The sequence below is a fragment of the Rana temporaria genome, chromosome 8, assembly GCF_905171775.1.
Source record: "Rana temporaria chromosome 8, aRanTem1.1, whole genome shotgun sequence".
In the NCBI taxonomy this organism is placed as follows: domain Eukaryota; kingdom Metazoa; phylum Chordata; class Amphibia; order Anura; family Ranidae; genus Rana; species Rana temporaria.
Window position 1 is genome coordinate 34824217 of NC_053496.1, and position 10942 is coordinate 34835158.

The 10942-nt window shown below is 46.1% G+C and overlaps 1 protein-coding gene across 22 annotated transcripts in view; it reads left to right on the forward strand.

Moving 5' to 3' along the window:
- Nucleotides 1-9868, forward strand: part of ABLIM1 (actin binding LIM protein 1) — a 297962-nt gene extending 288094 nt beyond the window's left edge. For 19 of the 22 annotated variants that reach the window (XM_040361545.1, XM_040361549.1, XM_040361556.1 and 16 more), the window contains 3 exons: nucleotides 1114-1188; nucleotides 2606-2686; nucleotides 8942-9868. In XM_040361545.1, the coding sequence (XP_040217479.1) occupies nucleotides 1114-1188; nucleotides 2606-2686; nucleotides 8942-9055 (270 nt within the window). In that variant the 3' untranslated portion in view covers nucleotides 9056-9868. The remainder of the gene's footprint in view (nucleotides 1-1113; nucleotides 1189-2605; nucleotides 2687-8941) is intronic. The other 3 variants (XM_040361546.1, XM_040361554.1, XM_040361543.1) reach the window with 2 other exon arrangements.
- Nucleotides 9869-10942: the final 1074 nt, after the last annotated feature.

The following is a 10942-nucleotide window of genomic DNA, read 5'->3' on the forward strand; positions in this document are numbered from 1 at the left end:
CATCTTTTACTAGTAACATTGCAGTGCCATCCTTGGCTGGGAGCAATGCAGTGCCATGATAACACACAGGTGCCTCTTTTATCTTCTGGTTATCCTCTTTTTGATGCCACCTGGCTGATTCCAGACACTGGGGACAGGTAAAGGGGGAGAACATTTCAGCTTTATTGTTCACGTCGCTAAGCCTGGGCCCCTCACTCATGCCAGGGCCCCAGAGGAAGGCAGCAGGCGTGCTGGTGCAACAATAAAGCATTAGAAAACTGAAAGATGATTGCAAATGGGGACAGACCATTGACTCGCCCATGTAGACTGCAGACAGTGTGACAAGACAACAGTGATAACATTGAATGCTTAAGCAGTAATATTACCCAAAATAAGAATGATTCCATTTTGGGTGGAATGGCTGCAGCTGGACGCATCCAGAGGCTTCTCCATCATTTTGTACCTCTGAGGCCCCGTACACACGACAGAGGAACTCGACGTGCTTGGCACGTCGAGTTCCTCGTCGAGTTTTGGGATGAAGCCGCCGAGGAGCTCGGCGGGCCGGCTTCTCCCATAGAAGAACGAGGACAACGAGAAAATAGAGAACATGTTCTCTATTTTCTCGTCGAGTTCCTCGGCGGCTCCATCGAGCCAAAACTGTACAGACGACAGAGATTCTCGGCAGAATCCGGGTTTTGACCGAGTTTCTCGGTGAATTCTGCCGAGAATCTCTGTCGTGTGTACGAGGCCTGAGTTTCCCGCTGTCATAAAGTATAGCCCAATGGAGTCTCACTCCACCTGCTGCACATACTAAGCGATGAGAATGGCTGCAGCAGCTGAGCAAAGCTGGAGTCCCCCGAAAGATGTGCGAAACCACTGGGTGCTCCATCCTGCTAGTCGCCACCCCAAAATTGGAATATCAATTCCAGGTGGATCTAGTCGTTTATCCTGCTTACCTGCAGTGTGACAGAGCTCCTGCCTTAACCCTTTGCGCTCTGTGCGTAGACCTGTCTGTGCGCTCGTCCTGACTTCCACGTAGATGCATGTGTACCCATAGAGCTGGTGTTTAGGAAGCGCAGTGAACCCTCCCTGCTTCTGTGTAACTGGTGCTTCTCTGAATGTTTCTCCACATAGTCACTGCCCGATGGTCACGTTCCCGCCATGAGAATGGATAGGGGTGTCTCTATGCCCAACATGTTGGAACCAAAGGCAAGTTCTCCTTTATACACTACAAGACATGGCGCCGATGCTTACGGGGGAAATGGATGGCGCTTGGGTTGCCTCGGCTTTCACTTCCTCTGATTTGGTGAAAGGGGGCCCCGTCTGTTTTTGGGGGTTCTCGGGGAGAAGGTAGCCGAGGGGGTCAGGCTAGGAGGTTTTATTATGAAATGTTCACTTTTGGGGTTAGATTATGGCAGTGTTTCCCAACTCCAGTCCTCAAGGCACACCAACAGGTCATGTTTTCAGGATTTCCCTCGGAAATGGTAATTACTAAGGCAGTGAAACTGATCAAATCACCTGTGCAAAATAATGGAAAGCCTGAAAACATGACCTGTTGGTGTGCCTTGAGGACTGGTGTTGGGAAACACTGGATTATGGGGTGTCAGTCCAGGCAAATCCGTTTTGAATGGACCCGTCGTGTAGGCTGCTGCTGCTTGACCACCTTCTGAAAGTGCCAATTGCCTGGCTTCAGTATCTTACCAGTTGTATGCAAATTAAGAGCTCTGGTTTACCTGTCCCAGCCCTGCAATTGAAGCCAGAGGCAGCTAGGCGAAGAGCATTTTCAGAAGTAGGGCAGCAGGCCTACATGACAGGTCTCTTTAATGGTTGTCCATATGTCTCATGACAGGTGCCCTTTAAAAAGCACATATAGACTGTGGATTGCTGTATATATTTTTTTTTTGGGTGGACTTAATGTAAATTTCCCTAGGAAGGAATACAGGAGCCTTCATTGAACATCTTCTGAAAATGCATATTTCCTGGCTGTTTTTCTTACTCTCTGGCTTTAATACTTTTTGAGTCAATGACCCAGCAGAAGCATCAGGGAAATGAGAGTAATGGAAGACATCCTCATCTGCTTGCTTGTTCTAGGTCAGCGACTTGAAAAATCAAAGCAAAGTAAAGGGTCAACCTAGCAGCCAGATCATTTTTCAGAATGAGACATCAGCAATGGCGGCCTTGGCATTCCAAGAAAAAGTTTTCATTAAACAAAGATGTCTGGCAGTTCTTTATTACCGGAATATTGGGCCCCATAGTCAGGCCTTAACTTGTTTTCTGGGGTTCTGAGACCAGTATGACATCATAGCATGATTGAATTGGTTTGTGGGTCCAAAAGGTTCTTACGATAACAATTGGGAAGTGATAAGGGCATGGGGCCCCGGGACTGTCATGATTCTCAGGGGTTTCTTTAGGGAGAGGGCTGCACCCCTAGCAGTATCTGTAATAGTGATGGGACAGTATTCTGTACCCTATTGCTCCATGCTGCCCTCTAGTGGCTGAGATCAGCAGTGACACCCCTCCAATACTACCAGCCACACACATATGACTTGCCCTCCCTCTGCACAAGTGGGTGTTCTGCTCTATCATACAGTCCTTGAGTACTGATGATTTGCTTGGTTTATCCCAGATTCACCCCTATGAGATGCTGATGGTAACAAACAGGGCTCGGAACAAGATCCTAAGGGATGTGGACCGGACTAGACTGGAGGTGAGACCAGTGACTCTTCCTTTGAATTTCTCTTTTTTATTTAGTAAATATTAAGGACCCATTTACTACTTTGCCGTGCAAAGGCAAGTTCAATGGGCCGCCAATGCACCCTGACATGCTTACAGTGTTACTAAACCCAGGAGCCGACATTCACTATATCTGATCTCCTACAGTACACAGAACATGGGAATGCAATTATTGTATTAAATCTAAAAACTGCTAAATACCTTTTCTCATCAGCAGTATAGAGCAGTCTTGTGATTTCTATCAGTGTCTGGTTAAAGCTTGTAGGAGGAGTTTTCATTCTGCTCTTTATGTCTTTTGAGGATGCAGGATCCCTGACCCTTTGTCTAGAGTTTTTTTTTGGGGGGGGAGAGTGCATGTGACCAGCACAGGGCCAATCAGCACTGTCTAGACCAGGGATCTTCAAACTACGGCCCTCCAGTTGTTCAGGAACTACAATTCCCATCATGCCTAGTCATGTCTGTGAATGTCAGACGTTTACAATGCCTCATGGGATGTGTAGTTCCGCAACAGCTGGAGGGCCGTAGTTTGAGGATCCCTGGTCTAGACTCTAGACAGTGCTGATTGGCCCTGTGCTGATCACATGCACTCTCCCCCCAAAAAAAAATCTCTCTTGCAATACACACCAAACTGAGCATGTGCAGAGTGTCTCCAAGGCTCTGTTCTATCAGAAAATGGTTTGGGGAAGTGGAAGAAAGGGAGGATCAGAGAAGACAGGATCAAACAGCCTTTTTACACAATGAGCAGGATTAACCCCTTAGGTCCCACAGTGAGTATAACAAGCATGCTTTACTGTTTAACAACTAATTATACTGTTGTGGGTTTAGTAACACTTTGAGAAAAGCATATCCAATGCAATGTATTTGCAGCATGCTCCAATGGGGGGCATTGCCTTAGTGCATTAGGGTGCCATTCAAAATGAATGACAATGCATGTTATGTGTGTTATGCATATTGCCATAATGCACAGGGTAACTCATGTGTTACCTCAATGCGGAAGTGTAAATTAACTCTTAAAGCCCAACTGAATTTTTTAGTTTACATTAATGACATGTGTGCAAAGCCACAGCCTGAGTAGAAAAGCCTGTCCCCTGTCAACATGCTGCAGAGAAGGACTGTTGCTCTCTGAGTGGAAGCAGTGGTCTCCCTGTAGAGTTCTGACACACCTCTAGCCAAGATCTCTCCAATCAATGGAGAGTATGAGCTTTGTTAATTCCAGGGCTACTGGTCTGAGTCAGCAGGGTGCGTGTCAGCCCTCTGCAGAGAGACTGCTGCTTCCACGCTTTGTAGCATGCTGGCATAGGATAGGCCTTGCTACTCATTCTATGGTTGTTTTCTAAGCAAAACAAACGGTAGGACTTTGCAAACCTTCTGTTTTCTGCCCCTGCAATGTATTTAGTGGATTTAAACAGAAATTTTAGCTGGGATTTAAATGACCTTTGCTGACCTACTTTTAAGAAAATGCTAGCTGACTGGCTGTTATGCTGACTCACCGGCTTACATTATATTTACAGTAAAAACTTGTGTTTGTTTTTTAGAGCAGAGAAAGGGTTAAAGTACACTATATTACAGTGCCTTGAAAAAGTATTCATACCCCTTGTAATATTCCACATTTCGTCATGTTATAACTAAAAACATAAATGTATTTTATTGGGATTTTATGTGATAGACCAACACAAAGTGGCACATAATTGTGAAGTGGAAGAAAAATGATAAACGAGTTTCAATATTTTTTACAAATATATGAAAAGTGTGGGGTACATTTGTATAGAGTCAATACTTTGTAGAACCTCCTTTCACTACAATTACAGCTGCAAGTCTTTTGGGGATGTCTCTACCAGCTTTGCACATCTAGAGAGGGATATTTTTGCCCATTCTTCTTCGCAAAATGGCTCAAGCTCTGTCAGATTGGATGGAGAGCGTCTGTGAACAGCAATTTTCAAGTCTTGCCACAGAGTCTCAATTGGATTTAGGTCTGGACTTTGACTGGGCCGTTCCAACACATGAATATGCTTTGATCTAAACCATTCCATTGTAGCTCTGGCTGTATGTTTAGGGTCGTTGTTCTGATGGAAGGTGAACCTCCTCCCCAGTCTCAAGTCTTTTGCAGACTCTTAGGCCCTGTACACACGAGCAGACATGTCCGATGAGAACGGTCCGCGGACCGTTTTCATCGGACATGTCTGCTGGGAGCATTTGGTCTGATGTGTGTACACACTATCAGACCAAAATCTCAGCGGACAGAGAACGCGATGACTGAGAAGACACCGACGTTCTCTAACACGCGAGTTCAATGCTTCCACGCATGCGTCGAATCAATTCGACGCATGCGCGGGATTTCGGGCCGCTGGTTATACGTCATAACCAGCGGACATGTCCGATGAGTCGTACTAACCATCGGACATGTGCGACGGACAAGTTTCTTGGCATGCTAAGAAACTTTTGTCCGCTGGAAACCTGTCCGCTAGGCCAGAAAACTGTCCGCTAGGCCCTACACACGGTCGGATATGTCCGTAGAAACTGGTCCACGGACCAGTTTCAGCGGACATGTTCGGTCGTGTGTACAAGGCCTAACAGGTTTTCTTCTAAGATTGCCCTGTATTTGGCTCCATCCATCTTCCAATCATCTCTAACCAGCTTCCCTGTCCCTGCTGAAGAAAAGCATCCCCACATCCTGATGCTACCACCACCATGTTTCACAGGTGGTGTGTTCCGGGTGATGTGCAGTGTTAGTTTTCCACCAGACATAGCATTTTACTTTTAGGCCAAAAAGTTAAATTTTGGTCTCATCTGACCAGAGCACCTTATTCCACATGCTTGCTGTGTCCCCCACAAGGCTTCTCACAAACTACAAATGGGACTTTTGATGGCTTTCTTTCAACAATGTCTTTCTTCTTGCCACTCTTCCATAAAGGACAGATTTGTGGAGAACACGACTAATAGTTGTCTTGTGGACAGATTCTCCCACCTGAGCTGTGGATCTCTGCAGCTCCTCCAGAATTACCACGGGCCTCTTGGCTGCTTCTCTGATTATTGCTCTCCTTGCCCAGCCTGTCAGTTTAGGTGGACGGCCATGTCTTGGTAGGTTTGCAGTTGTGCCATACTCTTTCCATTTTCAGATGATGGATTGAACAGTGATCCATGAGATGTTCAAAGCTTGGGATATTTTTTTATAACTTAACCCTGCTATAAATTTCTCCGCAACTTTATCCCTGACCTGTCTGGTGTGTTCCTTCATCTTCATGATGCTGTTTGTTCACAAGTTTCTCTAACAAACCTCTAAGGGCTTTACAGCACAGCTGTATTTATACTGAGATTAAATTACACACAGGTGGACACTAATTACTAATTGGGTGACTTCTGAAGGCAATTGGTTCCACTAGATTTTAGTTGGGGGGTATCAGAATAAAGGGGGCTGAATACAAATGCCCCCCCCCCCACACACTTTTCAGATATTGATTTGTAAAACATTTAAAACAACGTTTATCATTTTCCTTCCACTTTACAATTGTGTGCCACTTTGTGTTGGTCTATCACATAAAAAAAAAACAATAAATTACATTTACATTTTTGGTTGTAATATGACAAAATGTGGAAAATGTCAAAGGGTATGAATACTTTTTCACGGCACTGTAAGCCTGCCTTTACACACACATGAATTTTAATGGCATCCCAGTCTTAGTCTGTAGATTTCAATATTAAGTTGGCCCGCCCTTTGCAGCTATAACATCTTCATCTCCTCTGGGAAGGCTGTCCACAAGGTTTAGGAGTGTGTCTATGGGAATGTTTGACCATTCTTCCAGAAGTGCATTTTTGAGGTCAGGCACTGATGTTGGCTCGCAGTCTCCGCTCTAATTCATCTCAAAGGTGTTCTATCGGGTTAAGGTCAGTTCTCTGCACAAAGCAAGGTCCATAAAGACATGGATGAGTCCTGACCTCAACCCGATAGAACACCTTTGGGATGAATTGGAGCAGAGACTACGAGCCAGGCCTTATCGTCCAACATCAGTGCCTGACCTCACAAATACGCCTCTGGAAGAATGGTCAAACATTCCCATAGACCCACTCCTAAACCTTGTGGACAGCCTTCCTAGAAGAGTTGAAGATGTTATAGCTGCAAAGGGGGGGCCAACTCAATATTGAACCCTACGGACTAATGCCCCGTACACACGACCAGTTTTCCCGTCGGGAAAACTGCCATGACAGCTTTTGGCTGGGAAAACTGGCCGTGTGTATGCTCCATGGCAGTTTTCCCGACAGGAAAACCGCCGGGAATCCCGGCAGGAAAAATTAGAACATGTTCTCTTTTTTCCCGCCGGGATTCCTGGCGGTCTTTTTCCCGGCAGTTTTCCTACGGGAAACACTGCGGTGGAGCATACACATGGCCGGGTTTCCCAACCAAAGCTGTTATGGCAGTTTTCCTGCCAGGAAAACCGGCGGTGTGTAGGGGGAAAAAGCTGCCAAGCAGGTTCTCGGTTTTCCCAGCAGACTTTTTACCGCCGGGAAAACCGATCGTGTGCACAAGGTATAAGACTGGGATGTCATTAAAGTTCATGTGCGTGTTAAGGCAGGCGTCCCAATACTTTTGGTAATATAGTGTATATGTAAATCATCAGTTACTCCATACACTATATGCATGACAAAAAAAAACACCCACAGATTTCACCATACTGGAGCTGATTCATCAGATGTCATCTGACTGCCATTTATTTAGGGCCAACCGAGGCTGTGGTTGGAGCTTAGTGGCACAGCTGAGAAGGGTGACAATGCTACTGCAGCATTGGGAGTTGCTGGTTTAGTGTTGTCACCCTATTCCAGGAAGTCCAGGAGGCACTGCAAACACCGGCAGGATGGACAAGTAATCAGGGCAAAAAGCTACTAAAAAATGATTTAAATTATTAGGCTCCGTAGATGCAATACTTGTAAGAATACTTTTTTTTTTATGAGTGGGGGGGGGGGGGGGTTGTTTCTTTTTTCTTTGCTGTCTTTGCCCCATCAGAGAAATTTCCCTTTACATCTTGTTCTAGAGACACAACAGGGAGTGAGAGGAAATCTCTCCAAGTGAAGGTGTCCACATTGAAAGATTTCGCCTCACTTCCTCTTCTGGTGACAATCCAAAAATGTTGGGTTTTCATGCACTTTCTGTCACAGCGACGCCAGGAACAGTCGAGAGAATGAATATTCCCAGTGGGGACAGACGGCAATAAAAACCTGTCATATGTTCTAACCCTTCCACTTCTCATCCAAGCTTGGGCTTTAGTTATACTTTAAATACATATAGGTAGATTCAGGTACGAGTGCCTAAAGATGCGGCAGCGTAGCTTAGCCTGTTTAGGCTACGCCGCCGTAAATTAGCTAGGCTAGTAATGATTCTCAATATACTTGCCTGCTAATCTACGGCGGTGTAGCCTAAAGCGGGCGGGCGTAAGGGCGCCTAATTCAAATGACTTGGAGGGGGGCGTGTTTCATGGTAATGAGGCTTGACCTCATGTTTTTGACGTTTTTATTTCACTGCGCATGCGCCGGGCGCCTACATTTCCCAGTTTGCATTGCACGTAACGTACGCCGCACGGGCCTATTGATTTTGACGTGGACGTAAACGACTTAATCCCGATTCGCGGACGACTTACGCAAACAACGTTAAAATTCGAACCTCGCGGCGGCCATACTTTAACATTGTTGTTCCACCTAATAGGTGGAATAACTTTAGGCCGCCTAAGGCCTTACAGAAAAGGCATAAATCAACTGCGGCGGCCGGGCGTACGTTCGTGAATCGGCGTACAAACTCATTTACATATTCTACGCCCACCGCAATGGAGGCGCCATCTAGCGGCCATCCGAAAAATTGCAAGCTAAGATAGGACGGCGCAAGCCGTCCTATCTTAGATATGTTTAAGCGTATCTCTGTTTGAGCATACGCTTAAACATAGGTCGGCGTAGATTCTGAGTTAGGTCGACTTATCTACTGATAAGTCGGCCTAACTCTACCTATTATTCAGTCGCTCAGCTGGAACAGGCGGAAAATGAAATTACAGCTACCAAACAGAATGCTTGTTCCAGGTCATTGATTTAGAAAGTTTTCCAGCAGAAGGATCGGCATGACAGCCAGGCAAAGAGCATGCCCTGAAGGAATTGTAGTTGTTTTTTTAGCTAATTCCTTTATTAAATGTAAAACAAATTCATAAATAAATGAAGTGTGGATTTTAATGTCCTCTCCATGTCCTCTCCGCAGCGTCACCTGGCACCCGAAGCGTTCCAAGAGATCTTTAGGATGACGATACAGGAATTCGACAAGCTGCCGCTTTGGAGACGCAACGAATTGAAGAAGAGGGCCCGGCTTTTCTGAGACGTTTTACCGCCGGAGCCCTTCTGCGGCTGTGTCACTTACAGGAAGCAACCCAATACTCTGCCCCGTGTGATAAGATATACCCTCGAACGGGGCGGTGCTAGTGGGAAAGCGGGCGTGGTGCCACCCTGCCTTCCCACGCTACTCCACATCCTGTCTCTAGGCGTGCCATTGGACAATGGATGGCAGGTGTCCTTAAACTGCCACACTGGCTCACTCTGCCCTCCCCCGCGGATCATTCTGCCCTCCCCTGCGGATCCAAATATAAGATGAGAGTGCAAGTTGCCTGGGGGGTGCATTTTTTTGTGTGTGTGTGTGTGTGTGTGTGTTTGTGCAAGAGAATTTAACTTTTTGAAGTCGATGTAACATTGGGCTGTTGTGATTTATAGAGTGGGCTGGTCATAGTGCTGATAACAGATATGATACTAGAGACGCTTTTCATAGAAAAGGGGTGACCATTGTTAAACTTGGCTTTAAATATATCCTGGCCATGGAAATCCTCATATCACTTCTCTATGCACCTAGTATCCCTCAGCATGGGCCTAGATCAGGGGTCTCCAAACTTTCTAAACAAAGTGCACAGATGCGCCGTCAGCTGGACATAGAGCAAGACCTTACATCGACTTCTGCTCCTCTAGGACAAGTGGTATGGGTCATAAACCCTGGGTCTGGGGTTGTGGTACAGATCAAGAACAATGCTTAAAGGGAACCTTCCTATATCTACATTTGAAAAACGTGGCCCTGATGCTCCACAAGTCAGCAGTGTCATTTCCGGGAATCAATCTTTCTTTAATAAATGGGTGATTGTTGTAATATTTCACTTTCGGAACTATATCCAGCCAAGTTGATGCAATGGAAGACCTTATATCACTTTTCTAGGTGTATGGAATCCCTCAGGATGGGCCCAGATCTTCAGGCCAAACCAATAGGTCAATAGGACAACAAGCAAGACCACCTTACTCCAACATCTGTTCCTCTAGGATAAGTGGTTTGGTCAGAAACCCCAGGTGTGGAGTGGTGGTACGGTTCAGGTTTTAGTAAATTTACCCAGTCAAGTTCTTGCCTTGGAAGACCTTATGTCACTTCTCTAGGCATATGGAATCCCTCGGTATTATGCTAGGTCTTCCGGCCAAACCAATAGGGGAACAAAGAGCAAGACCTTACTTACTCAAACTTCTAATCCTCTCGAATAAGTGGTTTGTCTCAGGAACCTCGGGTATGGAGGGGTGGTACGGTTCAGGCTTTAGTAATGTTATCCAGCCAAGTTTATGCCTTGGAAAATCTGATATTACTTCTCTATGTATATGGCATCCCTCAGCATGGGTCTAAATCATCAGACCAAACCAATGGGTGGACAAAGACCTTGCTCTGAGTTTTGCTCCTCTGGGACAATCGGTTTGGGTCAGGAACTTTGGACAAAGACCTTGCTCTGAGTTTCGCTCCTCTGGGACAAGCGGTTTGGGTCAGGAACTTTGGACAAAGACCTTGCTCTGAGTTTCGCTCCTCTGGGAAAGGGGTTTGGGTCAGGAACTTTGGACAAAGACCTTGCTCTAAATTTCGCTCCTCTGGGAAAGGGGTTTGGGTCAGGAACTTTGGACAAAGACCTTGCTCTGAGTTTCGCTCCTCTGTCCAAAGTTCCTGACACAAACCGCTTTCCCAGAGGAGCGAAACTCAGAGCAAGGTCTTTGTCCAAAGTTCCTGACCCAAACCGCTTGTCCCAGAGGAGCAAAACTCAGAGCAAGGTCTTTGTCCAAAGTTTCTGACCCAAACCGCTTGTCCCAGAGGAGCAAAACTCAGAGCAAGGTCTTTGTCCAAAGTTCCTGACCCAAACCGCTTGTCCCAGAGGAGCAAAACTCAGAGCAAGGTCTTTGTCCAAAGCGGTTTGGG